Source organism: Camponotus vicinus, unplaced genomic scaffold (assembly GCF_025532165.1).
Source record: "Camponotus vicinus isolate PSW18456_S1 unplaced genomic scaffold, iyCamVici1.0 SCAF_13, whole genome shotgun sequence".
Taxonomy (NCBI): domain Eukaryota; kingdom Metazoa; phylum Arthropoda; class Insecta; order Hymenoptera; family Formicidae; genus Camponotus; species Camponotus vicinus.
In genome coordinates this window covers 3,359,312-3,385,172 of record NW_028141949.1, presented here as the reverse complement: position 1 = coordinate 3,385,172, position 25,861 = coordinate 3,359,312, and the positions used below count along the sequence as shown (strand labels likewise).

The window sequence follows — 25,861 nt, the reverse complement described above, 5'->3', positions numbered from 1 at the left end:
CAAGTCATTATTCCCCGTCATATAGAAAAAAATGTCAGTTGTTAAGAAGATAACAAGCCCAATATTTTGTCATAATAAAATGTATTTACATATATTTCCTTGCATTAGCCTATCATCATGTGAAAAAGGTCATAATTAATTGTAAACGATTAATATTACCTGACACATTACCTATCTACCTACTTACATTCACTAAAATATCGCCAAAGCATGTGTGGTAGTATAATGTCAATTTTATTAATAATTATAATATTAAACAAAGAAATTTTTCTCTGTTGGTATATATGTACAAAAAAAAGAGAAAAAAGTTCTCCAATATGTAAATTATGTCAATATCTTCAGAATTTTTTTGCATATTTTTTGTTATTAAATAGTTGGAAAAAATGAAATGAGAAAAAAGATATTACAATATATTGAAGGAACTATATATAGAGAGAATATTTCTTCTTCTATATTTACTATGATACTACTACAAGCGTAGAGTATATGTTTTAGACGCTATAGTGAAATTTAAATGTCCGTTTGTTTTTATTTTATCGTTTAAACATTTCAACATCCCATCTCTTGGTCTTTCAATGAAATAAATGGCTAATAAAGAAATAAGTAAAAGAATACCACTTATATATTTCGTGTCTTTAAAATTGAGTTTCATGTACTATTTACAATTTCAAAGTCATGCACAGATACACTACCACAGAGTTGATTAGCTGTATCCGATGTATCCTTCTTACTTAAATGATAAGCTCATATTTAATCAAATTTCATCTGGAAAGCTTTATCCTCTCGTGAAAAATCATATTTAATACGAAGAGATCTTAAAGAAAATCATAAGCTAAAATAACTTTGTGGCTGTAACATTATGCGCATATAAGTTTTATCAGAAGTTATGTTTCTCAAGAGACACTTATAATGTTGTTCACAAGTAAGATGTTTGTAACAAAGAGAGTTATCCGTTCCTAACGCTATGATTAGGTTTGTTGTTAACAAACTGTCTCGCGAAGAAATAATTAATATAATTGTTGTTAATTTCGCTTTGTAATTGCAACCAAATCTACAAGGCAAAAATATTGAAACAGTTACAGCGCTGCTCAATATATGTATGTATGTTCATATACAAATAATTATAATTAATTATTAATATCAATCTATCAATAATATAAATCCTAGAAAATGTATGAGAGAGAAGCGAAATTTATTATCAACAACTTTTAACAGGTCTTTTCTTCGGCAGCTCATTTTTTTCTCTTATTCCTATATTAAATCCTTTTCTCTCTCGACAAGTTTCGGTATGTTTACGTTAAATATAAATAATTATCCAAAACAAAACGCAAGTTTTTGTTACTCAACGCAAATTTTGGATGTAAATATTATGTTTAGGATCAATTGATGTACCATTTACAACTTTGAACATGACGTGAAACTAGATGCCCAATATAAAGTCGAATGTGTACTTACAGTACTTACAGTACTTACAATATGATCATTTTTATTAGCGAACGTTTTTTCACAAGATAAATCAATTGATCCACTTTCTATTTGAAAGATTCAAGTGCCAGCCACAACACAACAAGCAAAAAGTGCTCTTATATATTCATAGTACTTATATCCATACTGTAGCACATATTGCTTAAGTTAAAGAGCTTGTAAACACGGGATTCTCCATATATAATTTCATACAACTATTAATAACACTCTAATTTTTCTTTTAACCCTCAGTCAATTTTTTACTTGTGATTACTCTGTTAATTTTTTTTTCTGAATTAATTTTTTAAAAGAGGAAAGGAGATTACTTATGTAGCATCTAAAAAATGTATGATTTGTAACATATGATATGTACATTGTATGTGTAATTATATATATACACATACAATATGACTAATTTGAATGTTTTAGATATACCATAATAAAAACACATAAATAAAAACTTATACAAATGACCGAATGTTCACTATACATCTAATTAATATTTCGATAATACGAGGGTTAAGGAATATTATCTTTCATAAACCATCGACAAACAGTCCATATTACTTCATATAATAAAAATTAAAAATTGTGAAAGCATGTGGTACATAGACGAATATGATTATTTCATTTTTTTTTTTTTTTTACTTTTAACAAAAGCTTATGATTATGATAGACTAATGAAATTGACTTGTTTCATAGAAATATATGATAATTGAAGATGGCTTAAGAGAGACACATATAAATTCTTTTTATATCGTTCTTGGAGTGTTTAGTTCTCTTGTGCCAAGAGAATGCTTACTTGAATTTTTGTAACGTATCCTGAAAAAAGAAAAATAAAGAGAGAAATCATCCGGTTTAGAAGCTCGTTAATTTATTAATCTATACAGAACTGATATATATATATATAATAATAATTAGCGGTTCGGTTTTTTTATGGTATTAATATTATTTAAGAAATGGATCACGATTCTCCGTTGCCACTATCGTCGCCGTCCTCGTAATCGGTCGCGCTAAGTTGCTCATCTTCGTCGTCATCTAGCTCGTATTCGTCATCATAAAAATCTGTCATGTCTAACTGTTGCTCGGCTGGCCTCGCTCGAGTCTTTATGCAGTAATCTTCCAGAGTCACGGGCACGACGATACCTTCCTTTTCAGCTTCCATCTTGGCAGCTTGGGCTTGTTTCCTATATAAATAGAAAATATGCACAAAATATATATTGACAAAATACCTACCTAGCTCGTTGTGGCCAATGTTCGCAAGACGTTTTCTTAACGAGAATTTAAAAATTATAGAAGATATAGACTCAACTTATTTAGAATTCTTGAATTGGAAAAAAAGTTTCCTCTAATATATTTCTCCAGAAATAATATATATAATTAGAAACAAAATTTTTCACGTTTTTTAAAGTTTTTTCAGATTTAAAATTTCCCAGATCGAGCTCGCTGTCGCTTGTATATTTTTACATTTATATGAGATTGAGTGCAAATATATACATTTTTAGCAATACGCAACTTTAATTATACATGTTTATGTATAATCATATATTTGAATAATTTATGTATGATTTAATGATAGAAAAAAAAAGCAAAGCTCAGCGTTTATAATGCAAGTTGTCATATTAAAATTATATTTATCATTCTCTTCATTATATATAGTTAAGGATAAATAATAATAATTTTTCTAGATAAATTCATATGATTAGTTTAGTATTTAAATGTGTACATATTTACTGTAATCTTGCGCGCGCTTTCGCAGCTATCTGTCGTATATAACTTTTAGCTACTCCAATTTGACGATATAATTCCAACGAAAACGCGCACAGTTCTCCGCGACACATGACGTCACGCGACGACACTATTGACGATGTCTTACCTTATGATATTTTCATATTCTTTGTCTCTCCCTTTGGAATCACGCCAACGTCTATACATGATGGATGCGTCCACGTTGGCAGGACTATATGTGTTGGGTTCGTTCAACAACGAGATCACCGATAGCAGGATAGTTCTGGCACAAAAATTGATTAATCACCCTAAGAGTCTCGAAGACTATAGCTCTTAAACAATTGTTATTTTCTTTTTGTCTTGCGACACTATACCTACCTGACATTTTGCGTTGGATTCCACCTCTCGCAAGGCAGCTCGCCGCTTTGTGGATCATCTACGGGTGGATGCAGGATTGATATGCACAGATCACCATTCTGCACAAAGAAAGAAACATTCTCAGACTTGTGACGATTTTTTAAACATTTTTATCGCACATTTATTTTCGCGACTAATATTGTATCGGACACTTTGTTTTGTTACGCGATGAATCGAAATTCAAGCGTGTTATTTTCAAAAGTTTTGCTCATCGCATTGTGCGTTCACTTGTTTACTCTTGCTTACTCTTGCTGGATTTATATATGCTGAACAACTGTTTGCTGTTTAAAATCTAATAGTACCAAAGGAGACGCGCATTATTTAAAAAAAAAAGAATATATATATTATTAAAAAATTTTACTTTCTATTAAAAGATATTAAATTTATTCTTTTTAGAAGATAGAGAGAAAAATTAAAAAGAATTGCAAAAAACACGTGTAAAACACGGCAACCTCAGTACTTCTGGTTCCGCGTTCGTTACCTTTGAAAAGACATCACGTCACTCGAAGGACATGATACCTTTTCGATCGTACTTACAGAAAAACCACCGAGAACACCGCGATTCACGCGCTCTACGCTATACTTGAAGACGAGAAACTTTCGACATGATCTCTGAAGCTGAGATTATATCTGATTATATCTTAACGCACGACGTTTTATATATAATATATATAAAAATAAAACTATTACAAGAAAAGAAACGTGACTCTGCAACACATGTAAATGACGTAAAAAAAAAAAAAATTGCGAGCACGTCTCGTGCACGTTTCCTCATAAGATCGCCTCTATCTCTCCTGAAGACGCGAAGACGCTCGGCAAGTAGGACAAGGCGTCGTGGTTTCACCGTGGCTCGGCGCTTCAAACACCTCGGTAATAAACCGCGAAGGCGAAGGCGAACTCCTCGAGTAAACGCCCGGCACTTGACACGACCGACAGAGATAGGCATCGGCTGTGTTCCCGCACGCATTTGTATGTAAGAACGGCCGACTCACATAAGATCGCGCTTATTACAATCGGTAGGGCTCCAAATTTATCGAAAGAGAGAGAGAGAGACAGAGAGTATATAATTTATTTCTAAATTTTCATCTTGATATTATTTTCTTCTTTCGCATGGACCGTTTGAAAAAAAATAAAATTGGCTTTATATTTATGATTTTCTGCATTTAACATTTTTATCTTTGCAATTTTCTATCTGTATCTATATTTATAATTATAACTTTAAATCGCTGTTTGTAATGATTCGATATAAAATCATTTTGCATACAGTCTATATATACGAAGCTAAATTAGACAATGTCTTTGTATCTTTTATTCTTTGTCTATCGCATGCGATAATCTATAACTATCCTTACTGTACATCATCAACAATTGTTTACGCGGTTTAGACCGAGGAAGATTCGCGTAATGTGGCAGTACTCACGTACATACGAAAGTAATATGAATTTCACGACGGGGAAAGTTGGCCTGCGAGAAGAGCGCATTGTACACGTGTTAAAGCGTATATATCGTATATACCGGGTAACGTTTCTACAACGATCTGCTTCGATTGCGAAACCTCTACATATTGGAGTAGATATCGTTTCCTCGAGAATTTGCGCAATATACAGTAGATTGTCATCGAAATAAAATTTCGCGTGATGGAAAAAAACGAGATGCAAGACGCGTAATTAATTTTTTTTGTATAATTGAAAGAGAGAGAGAGAGTTTCTTTACAGTCTGTCCCGTTGGATCGCTGCATTTTCACTCCGCAATTAATCCGGTCTTATTATGATCATATTTAATGTATAAAGAACGGAAATGATATACAGAGTGTACTAAATTTGTTCCACTTCATTTTGAATCTAAATGTGTATTGAAATACGAATATTAAACATAGACATTCTTAGCGTCTTGAATACAATGGAAATAAGACCTAATTTTAGTGCTCGCAATACATAATTATAATTGTGTAAGAATAAGCTGTTTAGCTTATCAATCGATTAGCAAACAGGTCAACCATTTCGGGCTTTCAAACTGAGATATGAGAAAGTTGATACTAACGTAACACGCACGAAGCACATGTCAAAATATAAAAATTCAGCAAAAAAAAATGCAATTTAATGATTAAAGTATTTTATACCAATAATGATCCTAGAAATATTTGACTTTGTGTTTCTATTTTCCTGATATATACATCACCTATTTTATTTCGTACACAACTAGGGGGAGAAAGTAATTTATCCGTAAATTCTAATATTTTCTCTTGAACAGGCCAGACTTAAAAATAAAAAAAAGGTGCTCGCGTTTGCCTCGTTACTTGTAACACGTTCTCGTTGTTGCCATCCCTATCGTCGACGGGCGAGTGGACACGGATGTCCACACGGGCTTTCGACGGTCATTGACTTCGCTTCGCTAGCCTCCGAAGGGTCATATACGGCGAACGGCGAGCAGGAGATGCGACAAACGCAGAGCGAGCGAGGTCGATAAGCATGGGAGAATGCGATACTTTTATGCAAACGCGAATGCTATCACCCGCTAATACGTAAGAAAAACGCGGAAATGAATACAGTTTTATTCGAGGATTATTTCGATCTCTCGAAGGAGAAATTTCCCTTTCCTTCGCTCGCGAAATTTTGACACTTTAATCATATTCGTGAAGCAAGTTACTTTCTTTACGATTACGTGGCGATTCCGGTTTCGTTAAGACTCTCACAAGTGAAACGTCGAAATATATTTCTACTTTGTAATTAATATTTTATTTTACAAATAACACAAGCCGATGGGAAAGTAAATGATGGCGAGGTAGTTTTAAACGAGTAGTACTACTTGCGCGTAGCAAACGATCATCGTGCTTCGAGCCTTTTAAAGTGGCAACAACACGAAGATCGCTTCCTCGAGAGGAGTTCTCGCGAGAATCATCAGCGGTCGCGCTTCTTCCTCGTTAATCATCGCGCGAATTCGCGTGTCGGCGGATGTGGCGAAATAACGGGAGTCGTCCGCGCGCGCGGGAGATTTTACAAGCGTGCATCGAACATCGCGCGTGACGATGCGAGTCCGCGAGTAAATATAGTATACGGCGGCCGGACGCTCCGAGAACGCGGTGATACGTCAATATAAATGCAACCTCGAACGAGAACCTACTACGCAACGCGCAATTTTTCGAATCGACTGTTTTTACTTTCTTTTTTTACGCTCCAGCCTCCCCTCCCGCCCTCCGGCTCGCCGTTGCGTTTCGATGAGAGGCGATCGGCCGGAGGGGGTTCGGACGACCCGGATGGTTTCACAAGCGCTGAAAGTGACGATGTAAAAGCTGATGGTTGTAAAAGCTATGGCGGCGGAGGGTGGAAGATAAAGAGAGGCGGACACAGACAGAGCGGGATACGGCCGTTATACGGTGCGGCGAGAGGCGGGGTGAGAGACGGGATGAACGGAAAAGGGACGCAAGGGAGACGGGAAGGACACGCACGTATACGCCACGGCGAGGAAAGGGTCGAAACAGGGGGGAGGGGGGAAGAGAGGCACGCGGGGGATCGATAATTCCCGTATATATTCACTCACCTCATATACATTCGGGTGCCAAACTTTTGTCATGAAACGAATGCTCGGTGGACTGTACGGATAATCCGGCGGGAACTTCATGTGTGCCTGCAACATAAAGAAAATTGACCGCGGTCAATCATACATCGACTCGAGATATCACGCTCGCTCGACTCGGCGTCGATACGCCCACGCATCGTCTACGCATCGTCTCCTTATCCCGGGGATTGGAACCGTTATAATTTCGTTTTTCGAGTTCAATATCCGCGCCACGTGCGAAAAACAAGAACATACCCTACCTTCAGTCATTGTCACGTATCAACGTGGGAAACGGTTTCTATCTCAAAATTCGTACCCGACGAAATTATACCGATTTTAATACCTGCCTATACGAGTCTTCAAAAAAACTGGTTCCTTTTCATTGAGAAAGCGCTCGCGCGCTCTTCGTACGATTTCAAATAAACTCTTGGTCGGAGATAAAATGCAAAGTTGAAAATTGCGACAGGCATTGTTCCCTTCTTCCTCGCGTCTCGCCAACGAGAAATGTTTGAAAAAAGTAAAAGAAAAAAACCGATCGAATTAATGCGGTAGAAGCGAAGCGCTCCGTATAATCCACGAATAAAGACATCGGACTCTCTTTTCTCCGATGCTGCGAAAGTGGAGCAACATGGCCGTCTAGCGCGTAGCCGAGATAACAAGGCGAGAGATGTAAAAGAGAAGTTCGGAAGGCGAGCGCGACGTGGATGAGATTCGATATTTCGATCGGATTGAGAATCTCCGAAGCGGTCGCTCGACGATATCGATTTCCATTCCAGAGCGCGAAAAGGGCGACTGGTTGTTCGATGCAGGCTTCGTCGTCGGGACGCTATATTGATCGCGACCTGGTCATGGCCCAAATATCCACCTCGTCCTCCGGGATAACCGCGTTCTAGAATTAACCTACTTTCTACTGTGACTACACGCTCACGGTGTCACGAAAATTCTAGTCGGAAACGCGGCTCGCGTTTGGTCCACGTATATTTGCCAGCTGACACATCGCTCTGAAAATTCTGTTACACACAGACGATCTTCCTCGACTTTTTTCATCCAAATAGAGCGGAACTGGCGGCTTGTCGTTTGGAAAGATTTTTTTTTCGATAATATTTGATATAACTTTTGCTATGATTTTTTTAAATTAAATTATTATGTAATAATTTCTATTCGCCGATATTTGAATTCCCTTGTACGGAGTGTGAAATAATGTAAACACCGAGTTTTTCGATGCGGTATCGATCACGATTATCAGCGTGCGATCTTGCATGACATTGTCAGGAGAAATATTCTGAGAATTGTCCATAATGCGGGTTTCCTATTTTTGCCGCATAGAGATTTCATATGTCAATATTTTACACGTGTATTGTATCTGTAAAATTAATATATATCTATAAAATTGATATGTATAAAAGTCGCTTTTTTACGCAAGATAGAGTAAGATTTTTAAGAATTTTTACAGATTGCTCCGATATGAAACTATTTGTCGTCTTTCGTCGCAACTCCACCGTGTGACCTACAAATTTTCGCGACCTACTTCGACAATAAGCACCGCTGGTCATCGTAACGCGACGTTGTGTAACATGAGGTAGATGGCGACTTTTGAAACTATCGAATCGAGTCACGCCTGATCAATTTGATCGAGCGTTTTTCAAACAAGACTGCTATTTGCTTAAAAGTTATTTTACGAGATTTAATTTAGGAATAACATCGAAAGACGCAAAAAATATAAATAATTTCTAGCAATAGGGAAAAGTTTATGAAGCACATCGAAGCGTATGAAAATAAATCAGCAACTCGGCCTTTAGTTTCATCAGAAAATAATTCATCGTTCAATTTCATTTATTCATTAAGTCTGTATATTTTCATGCGCTAATAACTATGGTAATTTAAATTCTTCTAGCTCTATTCATTTCAATCACGGACAGAACTATATTATTATTATATCTTACATATCTGTATCTAAACTGTAATTTGTAAAGATTTCTTTCGATCATTTTACGTCATAATTTATAAAGAACAAAAAAAAGACGAAAATAACTGTTTTGTAACAATTCAACACATGTAAGATATACGGAATGAATCAGGAAACAAAGTTTCGAAGTGGAAAAAATATCTCTTACAAAAATAGATTAAAAATATAGAGTAAAATTTTTTTATGTGAGAAAAAGAGATAGAGAAAAAAATAAACTTTTTCGAATTTAAATCGATTAAAACTTGAAAAATTAATAGCGCGTAATTAATATGTATTTATACGCTTTTTAAGCTTGGATAATTTTTAATAATATCATATATTATCAGATTCGTCTCTACAATATAATTATTGATAGATAAATATATAAATTCAATATTTAATAAAACGATTTTAAATATTAAAACTAATAACTGTTAAAAGTTGTACATGTAAAAAATTTAACATAAATTTTATTTTTCCAATAACGAAAATCTTTTTATACATATTTTAATAACGACTGTAAAATAAATTTGACAACATATAATATAAGATCGTTAGAGATCGTTCGATTTAAAAGAGCATAAATATGTTACTAATCTTTCAATTTTTAAAATTAATTTTTTCAAAAATTTTCTTATTTTCGACATTTTCGAATTTATTACTTTATATTAATTCATTCCATAAATAAATATTTTCTATCGAAATTACAGGACCGAATAAGTTGACATTACGCTTCTTCTTATAATTTTTGTATCGACTTTCGATTTAGCAGTTGTATAATCGCGAAAATTCCTGATACTCGCGGGACGCCCGCCATATCTTCGCCAAGTGAAAGGATAAAATCCGATCGAGAGAGATTTGTGGAAAAATGACACGACGAAGTCTCAGCGTCTCCAATGATTCCAGATCGACTTTTCGTGCAGCGACGAGACGGATCGGCGCACATTCGTCTTAAAACGGAATGAGATTAGGTGAAAGTCGGTTGGCCGTGCCGTGGCGATCGGTAGGGCTTGCTTGCACCCAGGAATAGAATCGAGACAACGCTCGATGGCATTTTATGTAACTTGGCAAGCCGCGCGTTGCGCTCTTCGCCTTTTATCGCGAGCCGTGCATAAATTCTGGTCAAGGGGCTTCTGATAAATAGAACGTGATCGCTTTGTAAAAATATATCGCGATCATCATTGTGTTCGCGAACGAATATAAGAGCCAATATCGTACAGTGCTATAAAAACACGAATGAAATGTTGATATTATGATATCGAGATACACATATATTTCGAATATAAGTCCCAAAACGGCTCTCGCGTTTGAAATTCTCCGTTTCACAGGCAACGATCATTAAAAATGGATGAATGCGTAATCCGATCAGACTATGCGCATGCACGATTCATTTAGCGTTGCATTTGTATTATTGACATGCATAGCGATGTAACGCTCTTCTCTGATTTTGATAAGCCTCGATTGCATCACAGTTACGTTCTTTATAGCGTTATCATTTATCAAGTGTAATTCATCCACAGAGCTTACAACGAAAGAAAAGATTAGCTTATAATTCGAAGACTATGTATTTGATCTGTGAAAATGTTTATAATGAAAAAATTTATCTCAAATTGACGGGAGAAGCTATAAATAAAAGGGACGCGCAAGAGACGGAGAGAACTCTCTTCGTACTCTCTGGACAATGAGATACCCAGGTACATAAAGTTATTCATTCACGAAGGTACTTCAAACGTGGCGTAAGATGAAAGCGATTGTTTACCTGAGCACACAGCGACGCTCGAGCATTCACCGGTTAAGGGATAACGCGATTACGGTAAAGTGTGGATGTAACAGATTAATCCACAGTGGACGCAGTCTTTCGAAGATATAACCACGCAGAGAGGCAATTTTGCATGTATACGGTATACACGCGGTTTACAAGAAATACGCGCGACACTCGTTACCAGTGGTTACGTTGTGGGAAGATACATTGCGTTACGTGAATGGGCGTTCACTCGCGTTCACGACGAGGCAGAGAGTGGTTTAGAAAGCGGACACGACGCGACGGGACGTGCAGAAAAAAAAACTTTATAGCCGCGACGGCAATGGCAGAAAACTCCTTCTACTGTCTGGCGTTTAACCTGGCCGGGCATTTAAGCCTCCCGCTTCTTCAACCCTACTCCGGCATGTGACGTCAGAGGCGAAAAATTACGCTAAACTTTTTCTCGCGATGTACGTACATTTTTTTTTTCCGCAACGACTGTCCGTGACATGCAATTTTCGGGCATGACTTTACGACCGAATTCCCGATGTTACGAATCTAAAGTCAATTTATCTAATTATTACGTCATTATTTGATCCCCGATTCCATCGGGAATTAATGTACGGACGAGAGATTTTTCGGCAAGAGAGAGAGAAAGGGAATAACGTCTATTGCCAACAATTGTCATCTCTCCGGTCAAGGTAGTCTCAATGACTCGCGCGCGTGTAATTGTCACGATTCTCTTGGCAAGAAATACAAAGTTTCCGAGATAAACATTAAAGCTCAAGGATGGCAAACAAGGTGTTCGGCCATATGCGACGAACACGAAATTCCGCAATGTCGCAAGTGTGTGTAAACATTGCCGATAACGAGAGACTCATACTCCTTTTATTATCGAGATATTAGTCGCGGATATTGGCGATAACTGGTATTAATATTTTAATAGTATATAATTATCTATATTACATACAAGATTATATTATATTTTGCGGCAGTTTGTATTTAAAGAACTTCAAATCTTTATAAGTAGGTAAATAAATAGCTCTATTCAAAAGTATATAAAATCTAGACGTCTGATTTTCGATAAGATACAAAGTAATTTATCGATCCAATTTATTTTAAGAATTTCCTCAATTTCAAAGGTTTGACATATCTCCCTGCGACATTAACTACAATTTATATTATTGATTTACACAAGATGACTTGAACTTGCTAACTAAATATAAACGTAAACTCTGTATCAAATTAATTTTTTTCATTCTATTATCTTTCTCGATAGTGAATAAGAATACGTAATATTATCGTACATCGTATCATTATCAGCGATAAGTATCGCACACTATTTCAACTCGTATGAATTTGCTGGCAAATCGAAACGATGGTCAATAATACGTGGGAGGTAAAAGCGCATACTTGCGTTATATTTGCGTTTTATAAAGATTAAAATCAAACAAAGTCGTCGTGCAACATTTTTAAAAGCTTAACCAGCTCGTGCTCCTTTGTTTACGCGTTTCCCACAATAGAGAGAATGCTGCCCTTTCTCTCCCTCTCGGAAAGCAGGTATACCGACCGATGTAATTCCCGATCGCTAAAATCGAGCTCTTTATACACGTATATATATTTTCCGTTACGGAGGAGAGAAATGGAAATGATCGCGATGGTCGCCGACATAACCAAGCACGACGTCGCGCACATAGTTAAACACCCTCGCTATCCGTCATCGCGTAAAATACATAGACACGCGCGAACGTCATCGATATAGAGATACGCTAAACGCGTAAACAGCAGTACCTTGAAATATCCGCCCTGATAAAGAGTGTCGGGCGGACCGAAGATCGCGACTTCCCACTCGAACATATTGTCCTCGTTGACCAGCTTGACGCGGAAGCCCTCGACGGGCTCCTCCTGCAGGCTCTTGTATTCCAGGGCGAGCGCCCGTAGCGCGCTACTCGTCGGCTGTGCCATGTTCCTCGCTCGAGCCTCTCACCAAGTATCACCACGCGCGGTCTTGATATCCCGAGCGGGCGTCCCGATAAATGTCGCGTCGAACGATCACCTGCTGATCTCCCGCGGGATCAGCGCGGACGGGACTCCTCCTGTATAAGCGTGACTCCGGAGTAGTAACGGAGGCGAGCACGAGCCCCCGCGCACACACGCGCACACATACACGACACACACGGGGCAGGAGGCACACGCGCGATCACACACGCGCGCGCGTTTTGCGATTCCCTCGTCGCACGCAGAAGCGTCACGCAGTCTTTCTCACGATGCGTACTCGACGAACAAAGGAGCGCGTCCGTTACCGTGCAACGACGAAAGTTGCGCGAGAGAAGGATGCCCCACCAGTCAACAATACAACACCATTCCTCTAACGCTGACGGACGCACACGCACGTCTCCTCGGCGAGAGCCTAACAAAACAGCTGACGTACTCCCTGCGTCAGCGATCTGCTTGACGCGCACGCGCACGCGGGCTCGGCCTCGGCTAGAGTCGCTCGATTTAAACAGCAACTTTGATAGGCGCGCGACGCTAATATCTTTCTAGGAAAGCGAGTATACGTATTCGGTTCACGTATGTGGTTTGTAGAGTGGGAACGAGAAAAAATAAAATAAAAATAGCGAAACGAGAAAATTTGGTGCACAAAGCGAGAATGTTTAAAGATATAAAATAAGTATCTAGAAAATTTTTGCGAAATATCGTTATGATTAATTTCATTACTTTATCCTATTTTTAAATTTCATTCTTTTTTCTCAATGTACTTATAATAATTGATGACCCGTTTACTCGAAAAATAGTGGATCGTATATTAATTTTATTTATCGAAGAAGTCAAATTAACTTAAAATGGCGACTCGAGAGAATTGATCAAATGACACTATCATTGGCCGAGCAGCAGCGCATTTTCGTTACCTTGCACGTGGTCGCTTCGAGAATCTTCTTTGATAATATTAGAACGTTCACCTCGCTGATGACGAAAACGAATGAAGCATTTTCAATGGATACAGTGTCAGATAATGTGTGTGTGATTGGTTGGAATTATTAATAAAACGTCCAGTCATTCACGTAGATTACGACTTGCACGCGACTCGTAGATGCTTTCAGACAACACTACGGCCGATATTACATTTGTACGACAAATTTTTTAAGCGTATTGATTGGCTGCAGAAAAGAAAACTTCTCGAGTCTCTAGAAAGCAGCCAATCAATACGCTTAAACAATTTGTCGTAAGACAAATGTAATATCAGTCTGCCAATGTATACTGTCAGTACTGGAAATTTATAAAAAATTCACGTTATGTATATTATAAATTGTTGTCACTTTATACTTTATGTAAATCGGAAAGCACACAGATTGAACTACAGAATTCTTTCGGAATTTGAAAAATTCTCTAGTCGGTAACCAATTGCGTGACATTATGTCTCCCCATGTTTTCTTGCTAGAAAATACCCTAGGATTAAAATTATGGAGAATTCACACTGCATCCAATAGACGTACGACATTTGATAACCAATAGGAGAGTTTGTCTCCTAGGGACGAAAATGTCGCTAGATAAAATTTACACCTATTGAACATCGGACTTGAATATTCGAGGTAATGTAAATCTTCCGTTAGGTTAGAAGATCAAAAGGAATGTGTCATGCATGTCCTAACCTCTGACTTTCTAATACGAAAGATTAATTTGTCATTTGAGAAATGATATAATATTCTATTTTGAGAATTAGAAATTCAACTTTGCAAAAAGAAAATGGTCAATTTTTTTAATTCATGTATTTTTTGTAAAATTTATATCTAAGGTAATTCACGTTGTTTTAAAGTTTCTGTATTTCCTCATTGCACATTTTTCTCTTTGGATAAAGAGAGAGAGGCTAAAGATGTATCTTTCATTTCGAATAGTGGCAAAAAATGTTAAAGATTGTATAAGAACTTCATGATATAAATCTTCATAGGGAGGGATCTTAAGTCGTAAGCACTGAATAATTCATTAGAATTCAGGTGATATAAATATGCTAAGAATAACGTATTTGAGACAAACAATTTAATATAGGAAATATTTCGTTATATAAGAAGTACATGCTACGTGTTGTTAGAATAAGTAATTAACATCTATTTATTTAAAAAATAGAATCAAAGCATAATTGTGTGAATGTCGGGAGATAAATCTATTATGATGATGAGTAAAACAAGCGAAAGAAAAAATTTTCTCCATCAATCAGGATATTTATTGCTTCATTATCATTATCACTATAAAAAGTTAATCTGAAATATGTCTTTCAATAGTTCAATTAGTCTTTCAATAATTATTTTGTTCTTTATATATACGCGCAGTTTTCATGATCATTCCTTAAACATGGGTGTCTCGTTAAAGTGTATATATATATGTGTGTGTGTGTGTGTGTTAGAATATATGGACTTCCTCTCTCCTCTCTCCAGTGTACGCGTAGTATCGTGAGATAGTAGAAACGTTCATTTATATATAGTATATCATCGTTTGTGAGACGTCCATTTGCTTTATGCTGCGTAATACAGTTTAATACGAAACGTGGTACGGAATCATCTATATTATATACGAAGACTGATACTTTTTAAAACGTGTCTAAATCGAAAAAAAAAATGGTTCAAATAAGTCCAGAATTGCTTCAAGTGTTCGGCTTTTGGAGCAGCATATTGGTGTTAAAATTGTTGGCAATGATACCGTTGACCGCACGACAGCGATTTGGAAAGAACGTAATAAATTAAACATATAATATAGAACCTCTTTTCTGTTAATTAATTTTGATAATATATTTTTATTTAATAAATATAAAATTTGTAATAAGTTTACAACAAACTATATCACCATATTACTCTAAATATAAGATAGTATAATTTATATAATATTATCATAATATTTCTCTTTTTTTCTTGATAAAAATTTAATAAAATTAAATTAAACTAAAGACTATATATATTTTAGAGGAAAATTAAAATTTATACAGTAAAAATTTTCTTGAGTTTTTTTCTTTAATTTAGTTAGCAAAAAATAGATCTTATTATTTATTTTTAGAATGTATATATTAGAATGTATTTATTTAAAATTAAAAAAATTATGAAATTTGTAAATATTATTTTATCACAAAATGAAATTAATTTTGTAATAATTGTTACAGGTATTTATGAATGAAGAAGATGTCAAATTAAGCGGCAAAGGCAAAGTGGTATTCAATGATCCAGATGTGGAGCGTGTACGAAGAGCACACCGGAATGATCTGGAGAATGTTCTGCCATGGTTCATAATCACATACCTGTGGTTAGGTACTGGACCTTCACTATTGTTAGCTAAAATATTGATACAAACGTTTGTACTTACCCGAATAGCTCATACAATTTCATATGTTATTATTCCGCAACAACCTACAAGAGCGATAGTTTTCTTCATAGGATTTGCTATTACAGGATATCAGACGTTTTCCACATTATTATACTATTCTTAATTTCATAAAAAGATTTTTGATGAAGTTCTATATATACATATATATTATTTTATTAAAATTTTATAATGGGTTATATAATGGGCAGAATAGAATTTTAGCAATAAGAATGTTTAAACATAAGATGATATTTTAATATTTGATAATACAAGAATTATTGTTATTATATTTTTAAAAATATTTCACATTCCAAGATTTTATAAAGATATAATATATAAAACTTATTTTCTCATGTACAGACATATATGTAGATACGAAACAAACTTATGTACAAATTGAATATATATTCTCTGTGCTATGAGAACTAAAATATCTTATCTTTTCAAGCTCGTTTATGCAAGTAACGTCGCATATTATTGCAAACAAGGTCGCATATAATCATAGCGTATAATCATCTCTTAATTTTAACGTCCTGTTTCGTTTATATATTGAGCACGAAAAGATATTATCATACATTCTGAAAAAAAATTGCATGCTTTTTTATATATCCTATAAAACTTGTGACCTATAATATTGTCATATGTTATTCTGAAAAAACCTACGATATTTATATTTAAAAAAAATGATATATCTGCAATGCTTGCATACATGTATAATTATAACTAATTAATTCCATTAGTTTTTCCCCTTTATATTTTACAAAATGATTTCTTCATATATGTTGAAAAATCCGACGCATCTACATGATATTCGCACAGGTGCTGTTAGTCGCGCACGCGTCTTGACACATCTTGAAGGCGCATACGCGAACTTTATCATACGCGGTCGTCATGACGGCGGCACCGCGACGCCGACAACGCGGGAATGTCAGACGTCGCGACGCGTCTGTGACGTCCTAGTCGTCCTCGTCGTCGTTATCATCGTGATTGCGTCGTCAGTGCCGCGACGTCCTTCGACGATAGGATGTTTTGACCCGTACTTTTCGGCGCGTTAAAATCGCGGGACTCTTGCCGGTGTGATTTGATTTTGTTGAGTTTGCAGGATGCGGAATTGCAGATACTCGCGAAAATCAAGAATCGCGCTACAATTCGGGCTTCTCGCGCGGGGATCGATATCTGAATCGCGAAGCGATCAAGAGATACGATCGTAGGTAAGTGATATTTTTATCATAAGTAATTCGTAAAATAAATCGTAAGTAATAAGTAGGTGCAAAAATATAAAAACCATAAGATAACTGTTAAGATATCTATTTTTAATCCGATAAGAACGTAATTGATATTATGTAATGCATCTATCGATAAAAAATCGATATAAATCACACATCTACACGATAAGAAAAAATTATGTAATTATATGAAATAATAGAAAAACATTTTTTGATATATTATTATATAATATATATTGTAATATATCAAAAAATGCTTTTGATATTTTTTCTATTATTTTTTATAATTACATATTTTTTAAATATTTTTTTATCGTACATTGTTTTACATGCATAGAAGAGCATTGTGTTTAAAATAAACAGAGTACAGACGGTTGAATAACGTAGGACAAATTCCTTATCTTATATCCATGCAATTTTCTCCTTTGTTCCGACGACAAACACGGATACCCAAGATACACGGATACCCAAGATACACGCGAATAGAATCAAGCGCGGGCAGGTCATTCCCTGCACCTGCACCTCAATTTCTGTGAGGATCAAGCCTTTTTCTTTTAGTCTGAATAGAAAAGCCAGCTGAACGATTCTTTCTCACGTGCAACGGTTTGCATAGGAAGGTAGGAGTATGTCTTATCGAAGATTGAAATAAGTTTTCAGCTTCTTTATGATGATAATTTCGTGAGACGCCTGCGGTTAAATGTATTTTCCTTAATAGTCTCGCGTATCATCTATACATTATTAATTAATCGATTCAATTTAATGTAGCATAATTAATTTCATTTTAATAAATAAGCTAATTTTTTTTTAAAGAAAACATTTTTGTTTTTTGGAAATTCAAACATGTGTGTATAATATTTAAATAATTTATAATTAAAACTTTATATATATGTATATATAATTTAAACTATATTATTTTTATACATTTTATATATTAATATATATACATACATATATATTTTATTATTTATATATTTACTTAGTATACTATTTTTATATTACTTATATATTTTATTTGTCTCATCTTATATTTTATTGATATATATTATTTATATATGCTTTTCGTATATCATTTTCCACATTAAATTAATTCCTTAAACTAACAAGAAGTTTCCGATGTATCAAAGAGCTGAAACATTTTCCGGCGCCAGTGATATCATAACGTGTTCGTCAACGGTGTATCAATGTTTGTCTACTTTCCGGGGCTTTAGACCTTTAATGAAATTTTCTCACGAACCCGATACGCTCTTGAATATGTAGAAAAATTTATTAACGGCTGTAATTAAAAATTCTCATGGAAATATCGATATTGCGCAATTAATTAACATTTCTATGGATGCACAAATATTAAATGTTTCATTTTCTTACAGTTTATCGCACAAAATCCTGTACATCATACGATACGTACGATGCGTTTACGACGTCGCAAGATTATAAAACACACGTATCGCATTCCATCAAATAGACAAATTTCTTCGTTGTTTCATCGATATTGTCCGTGGTAACCACATCTAGGATATATGTGTAGATTGCGCATTAAGTGCAAGCATGCGAACGTCAATAGTATATACGTACATCTGCGTTACTCCGGAGATACACATCCTTCTATAGAAAGACGTTCCCCTATAAGCACGATCAATTTATTAGATCACACAATTTATATTCTTCGTAAAATCTTAATTATTGTCAGTAACGCAAGATAATTAAAAGATAGTTTTTATTAATGTTTATGAGGCAGCTTTTATCTCTCTCCATTTATGCACAAAATAATCATGTTTTATAAATCAACCCAATTCTCTCTATAAAAATGTGTGTGCTTTTTATAAAAACGTACATTACAAAAAGGTTGGATTTTTTGCCAACTTTGTGACATTTCCATGATTTTCTATAAAAAAGCGTTTCATAAAAAGAGGCTAGGCTTTACAATCCGCTTTATAATCCGCATAAACTGTAATTGCCGGTCATTCTATTGCGTTTGTATAAAGACCGTACGGATACTTTATTGAATATCGCAAATATTAATTAATTGGTGACGTTAGCCCGTACCGGCGGCATGCACGTGATTACAAAGCGGCATATCGACCACCGAGGCCGGTCCCTAAAGGCAGTTTAAACGCAAGGGACCATAAGCGTTCGCCCGATGCATGCCTGCGGCGCACGGGAGAGATTCACGCGGTGCGGTGCATCGTGTTGTGTGTGCGCGCGGTTATCGATAATCGTGTCAATTTTCCGTGTCGCGTGGTCACGCCTTACACGTGCGTGCCATCCGAAATTGCATTTCTCTGTATCGGCTGTCACGGCGAACGATGCCGCACCGGTGCGGCTGCGATTCAATTTGCGTCCGGATTAGTAGCAAGATTCTAATCACGTTTGTGAGGCGGGCGCTTTCACCCTGCTGCCTACGTTGGACAGACAGTTACGCCAAACAAATTCTCGCTTAACAAAGCGGGATGAGCTGGTCTGCGTTTCTTTTTTCTCATAAATTAGATGTCGCTCGAAATATGTAGTATTATAAGTTGAAAGCAAGAATGAAATATTTTCTAATAGTGGGAGCCTCTTGGACGTCTCCTCTTACGTCAAGCGTTAAAACATCAGTAGAAAAATGAGTAAGTCAAGTTAATGATACAGAGACATAAATCGAGCACTACTGTTGATGTCTGCGTTTTAATGTCATGGCCGTGTATTTGTATGTGACGCTTTCGTCATACATACAAGTGCACGCGAGATATCGCACATTTGGCTCGGAGTTATTCTCGGAGATATTTATCGCTGTATTAAGTATTCCATGCGGAGAGACTCTTAACGCGCCTCGATAGAGGAGCGAAACGGCTCGTGACATCATAGGCTGCAAATGCGTGCACATTCACGATTTATCCCTGCCCAACCAGACGACCCCGATGCGATGATATTCGTTTATCCGTTTATGGCACGTGAATCGGGACACGGGATAAAATATCGTACTTGAAAGCCCTGATACGATCCTTGAAGGCTCGGTGATCAAACGCGAACGCGCAGGGATTGGCATAAATAAAAAGGCATCGCCGATTTCTGGCCGCTCGCTGGCGCACCCTTGAAAGAAAGGCCGAATCGCATTATAAAGTAAATCAGCAAAAGAAAAAGCAGCAATCTCCGAAGGATTCCGCGGAATCGTAACGTAACGCCTGAACAACGTATTCATTGTAACTCATGGACGCGCGAGGCATGATTATAATGCGCGCGTGAATAACCACGTATGGTTTTACATCCGGTGACTTCATAAGGTCGATATAACTCGTGATGTTTAACAATGTTCGTTTGAATATTATTATTAATATTATCAATGTACTTGAAATGACATTTGACAGGAATTATAAAGTTCTCAATAAAATACTAATCACGCAGGGAGCATCACATTCATGCAATCTTGCAAATTTGATGTTAATTGGAGTAATGGCGAATCAAAGTGCGTATTAGAATAATGAGAGAAATTTTGGCCACACGATATCAAAATGTTTTTTGAAAGTATTTTTAATGTTTGAGAGATTGATGATTGAAATTGTTATAACTATTTCCTTTATGTTAATGATAAAAATAGGACAATAGAGTAGAGAGTTAAATAAAATCAAAATTAGTTAAATTTAATACTTTTTACATTATAAATTTATAATATTTATTCATTATTTTTTATTTTATAATTTATAATACTTAATATTTATATTTTTTAGTTTATTTTTTTATATTAGATATAATTAGTAGAATTTTATTTAATAAAAATTGAGATATTATGTGTGGATGTTAATTTTTTTGAGATAGGAGCGCAAATGGGCAAAGGTTATGCATTTATTTTTAATCTAAAATGTGATTGAAATTAATCATAAATATAGAATTTTAATTTCTCTTTTTGATATCTATTTTTAATAGATTTACATTAATTTAGTAAAGCAAAAATTTGTTGTACTTAAATAAGTTCATAATTAAACTTAGATTTATCAATTTCTGAAAATGTTTAGATTCAGAGAAAGAGAGAGAGGGAAAGGGGGGTTTCTCATAATGTATAATTTATTTTCAATTCTTCAGTCTAACTTAAAGTCTGACAAATATTTTTTTATGAAAATTTCTTACTTTTTATGAAAATAATTATGCCCACAACTCGAAAACGAAAAGTACTCTAGAAATTTTGTTTTCTTGAAAAGAAATAGCTAGAAATATTTATTAAATAATTTAAAGTAATTTCGCCAGTTATCTGAATCATGGCGAATAATACTCGTAGTACTTGCGAAGATTTGCGAGATTTAGAGACTGTAATATAATAAATTTGGAGTACACTCTCTCTCTCTCTGTCTCTCTTTCTCTTAATCTATTTTCTGAAAGGGCGTCGCTTTCCAAAAGATGCGCCGGTTCTCGTTCTCTTTGACGTCGACGTAACGACGCGTCAGCGAGAAGGTCAGGCTGCATCGCTTCATCTTAGGAGCGCAATTACAAAAGTTTCCCTTTTAACATTAATTAATGAGAGAGTCCGCCGTACCGTACTTCATTATGGCGCTATCCATTACGGAGGCGGCCTCTTCTCTCCGAGTTGGGCATGCTTTCAATTCTCCCTCGGGAGAAAGATCGTGCCAAACTGATTTACGAAGAGCGATTGACTTTTTTTTTCCTCTCCTGCATAAAGTTAACCCCGTTAACCATAAAGATCCACCGTCACGAATACGTCTCGATCCGCGAAACGCGCGATTTTGATACGCGGATCACGCAAGAAGCCGATATTTCTTGAAATCGATCACTGGTTAAGGTATCTTGCCACTTCTGGAATTCGCTCACGTCCTTCTTGATGGAAAAAAAAACGTAAGTAGACCGACGCGCGTTCATTTCAGGCATTAAGGGACGAATAATCATGCGTGTTGCGCCAAACTTTGTACGATCCTGAAAAGAATAGGAGTAAATCGCAAAGGATCAATTCGGAGAGAAGAGACCGCCTCCGTAATGACTTTGAACTCGTGTTGCTATTTACGACGTAATAAAGCGCGATATGATTTTAATTCTGTTATCATTGATTGCATCAAAAATTTAAAGCAATTACGTATATCATGCTACTTTTACGCATCTAACAATAAGAATCATCCCGCATTCACGGAACGAATTCGCGCATAAGCGTGCTAAGGTCGGCGAAAATTTAATTTAATAACATTACAATATATCTCGAGGAAGATGATATACGGGCCTGAATAACACGTACCGAAACATTCGCGTTTACGGTCGAATGGATGACGCGTTCAATCGGTTACCGGTTCGCCCACAGATTTCGACGCATTCGCCAAATACGGCGCATCGAAGTCGAACTCGAGGAGTCGCGTACGTCCAGTTTCCCGCCCACGCCGTGACCCGTCGCTTTTTACGGAAAACACGAACACAGACGGGCGTCGCACTTTCGCTCCTTAAGTGAAATGGTGTCCATGGATGCGCAGTGTATTTGAGAACTTTTTCCAGATCGATCGTGATAACTGGATCGCATTTCATACACGGAGAAGTATGTCAAAAATTTTTTAAATAGAATGCAAGAATTGTATCTATCATGAATTTATATTTTTCGAATAAGTCAAGATGCCATTACTTTTAATGATTATTTGAGAGATTCTTTGATTCTAATTTTTAAATTCTTTTCTAGATGACTATAATATAGATAAAAGACATTTCCGATAACACTGACGTAATCTTTTTTGCACTATTTACAATTCTTCTAGAATAAAAAAACAAAGCAAGTAGTACGCGATTATTTTCAGTTTTTAAATTATGGTTATTATTAAATATAGAAAATAATGACTCTAACGGAAAATAATGATTTTTGCTGTATAAAAATATTTCTGTTAAGCTTATTATAGTCCGTAGATAATATCTGTTATTTATGGATTGCCTATAGACTATCTATAGACTGTGTTTTCCATTCTTACTTACTTGTCGTGTGTCTTTAACAAAATTTAAAATTGTTTTATTCGATAATATTGAATATGAATATTTCTTTATCGTTAATCTTTCACATTTAAAATAAAATTTACAAACGCTTTATGCAAGAAGTTTTATTTGCAGATGTTTTTGCTGCAGATTTGCAGATATTGATTTATTTCGAACGAAAGATAACAGACATTGTTTATATAGATTAAATTATGTGAAAAATTATTATATATATTTTTTTTTTCAGGAAAAAATTTAAAATACCTAAAACTAATTAAGTGCCTAAATCGCTCGTTTAAATCTTTATTTTATTAAATTTGTCTTGATGAGTATAACATGTATTAAAGGCAATAGACAAATCGAAAAAATAAATTAGTGACATTCTCACGTAAAGTAAACATATAATTTACTGTGTTATATAAGTTGCAATTTTTTTTGTAAAAAGACGTCAATCTTTTCATGAAAGGATTTAACTTTTTTGAATTCACCAAGATTTTATGTGTGGAAACATCAATGTTTTAAACTTATAAAAATAAATATTTTTTGTAAAAAGATTAAATTTACAAAAAATCTGCATCTATAATATGTAATATATTAAAACACATCTATACAATATATAAAATTTCTTCACGATTTTTTCCTAGTCATACAACTTCGTTATTGTAAATATTATTAAAGATTAAATAATTTCAAACGTATAAATAATATAAAAACGTATAAATTAAATAATATAAACGTATAAATTAAATATATAATAATAATATTAAATCTTTTTAATCGCTTTCATTTTTATTTCACATATTTATTAATTACTTTTTATTATATGTTCTTATTAGTCACTTGCATTTCTTTATGTAACATGTAAAAAATTTAAAATACCTAAAACTAATTAAGTGCTTAAATCTCTCGTTTAAATCTTTATTCTATTAAAGTCTTGATGAGTATAACGTGTATTAAAGGCAATAGACAAATCGAAAAAATAAATTAGTGACATTCTCACGTAAAGTAAACATATAATTTACTGTGTTATATAAGTTGCAATTTTTTTAACATACATAAATCTTCGGACGCTATTATACGATGTCATCCGACCCGTAATGTCTCGACGATTGTAGCTTTGTTCGTATAATGACACATTTCATTACACATGTATACTAAAATCACCGTAAGAAACAAGCGTTCATTAAAGTTAATAAACGTCTGTATGTTTAAGTGTACGCGTGAACATTTTTTCAACGAGCGAGACACACCTCGCACATTGTTGACGTCGAGTTTATGTCTCGACACAAGAGTGTGTTAATATTTCGATTAAATGAGAAAATTGTTCGCTCGATTTACTTTGGAGGACATATACAACAAAAGAAACATAAATATGAATGACTCAAGCACAAGCATGAATGATTTAAAAATATTTGTATGTGTGGCGTATCTGGAGGTTCTTACTTTTTATATGCTTTTTTAGTCTACCTAAAAGTAACCGTACAATTGACACAGTGTCTTATAATTTAAGCGATGCCTCGCTATCGCGCTTTTATCCCGATAAGTCAATATTTACCAAATATAACAACAAAAGACACTTAGCGTCTTTCATGGTCGGAAGCTTAACCTCACGATTAGATCATAAATTTTTGTCTATTTATTTAGACCGCGAGAAGGAGAAGTCACACAACTCTCCCGAAACTCTAAAAATATTTATATCAGTCGCGTTTTATAATTCGACATACAATGATATATTAATCTCTTAAATGGAATCAGTGTATTACTGATGAGAAGTGATTTCAGTTATAGTATTGCAAACAATAAAATCTCACTGAAACCAATCAGTTGATGATAATGGCTAATTCTTTAATGAAATCTTATTGCTAATAATCAGTAAAAGAGAATAAATGGTGTGTGTTTTCACTAAAATACTCATTCATCTTTAACGAATCAATGACATTTCCACTAATTCAGTAAAAGAGGTAAGCAATATAAAGTATTCATATCATATATAATTTTCGCAATCAGTAACTGAACAATTTATATCTCGCATAACTGCGCGATCATAAAATACGTCATGTGTGTGATAGGAAGACAGATAGGCCATCTATTTCCTATCAATGAGAGTCCGTTTGTAGCAATCAACAAGACAATTGCTCCTTTTAAAATCGCGGCTCGTTAGCCTCATCTTGCCGCAACTGTCTCCAATCGTCTCTAAATAATGGACATTGGTGGCACTTGTCCGTCACTCGTCCGGTTACGAGAGACACACCAGCTATAAGCTTCGTCGTACTTTTGTAGCCTACGTCATCGCTCGCTTTACATCGTGGCATCACGATGGACCGGTTCTGCGAAGGTGCTCCCACCATGCGATTTCTCCGTCACGTTCGCGACGTTTGTTCGTCGTCCGCAATTTTTCTCATTGCTAAACATTCAGAGAAGAAGAATAATATTCGCGCGTATGAATCATTGCGCTTTGCTTATATAGAAATAAGTATCAAACACATTCTTCTCGAGTCGCGCGTAGAATACCACGCC

The 25,861-nt window shown here is 35.2% G+C and overlaps 2 protein-coding genes and 1 long non-coding RNA gene across 4 annotated transcripts in view; 1 reads left to right on the top strand and 2 right to left on the bottom strand.

Annotated features, from left to right (window-relative positions):
• Positions 1-604: 604 nt before the first annotated feature.
• LOC145963726 (ubiquitin-conjugating enzyme E2 R2) lies at positions 605-13,776 on the bottom strand. 2 transcript variants are annotated; one of them, XM_083085885.1, is made up of 6 exons: positions 13,760-13,776; positions 12,642-13,260; positions 7,147-7,233; positions 3,571-3,668; positions 3,341-3,475; positions 605-2,651 (listed from the first exon to the last, which is right to left on the bottom strand). In XM_083085885.1, exons 2-6 carry the CDS (start codon positions 12,813-12,815, stop codon positions 2,429-2,431), a joined length of 717 nt encoding a protein of 238 aa, XP_082942011.1. In that variant the 5' UTR covers positions 12,816-13,260; positions 13,760-13,776; the 3' UTR covers positions 605-2,428. The 2 variants fall into 2 exon arrangements, with proteins under 2 accessions (XP_082942011.1, XP_082942010.1); XM_083085884.1 differs by lacking the exon at positions 13,760-13,776 and having other exon boundaries at positions 12,642-13,461.
• Positions 13,777-15,273: 1,497 nt separating this feature from the next.
• Positions 15,274-16,483, top strand: LOC145964467 (microsomal glutathione S-transferase 1). The gene is made up of 2 exons (XM_083087246.1): positions 15,274-15,574; positions 15,997-16,483. Exons 1-2 carry the CDS (start codon positions 15,461-15,463, stop codon positions 16,318-16,320), a joined length of 438 nt encoding a protein of 145 aa, XP_082943372.1. The 5' UTR covers positions 15,274-15,460; the 3' UTR covers positions 16,321-16,483.
• A 1,961-nt stretch (positions 16,484-18,444) lies between these two features.
• LOC145964469 (uncharacterized) overlaps positions 18,445-25,861 on the bottom strand; it is a 49,893-nt gene continuing 42,476 nt past the window's right edge. Inside the window, exons 2-3 of the long non-coding RNA XR_014436466.1 lie at positions 18,788-19,042; positions 18,445-18,695 (exon numbers count right to left, since the gene is read on the bottom strand). This is a non-coding gene — a long non-coding RNA (uncharacterized LOC145964469). The remainder of the gene's footprint in view (positions 18,696-18,787; positions 19,043-25,861) is intronic.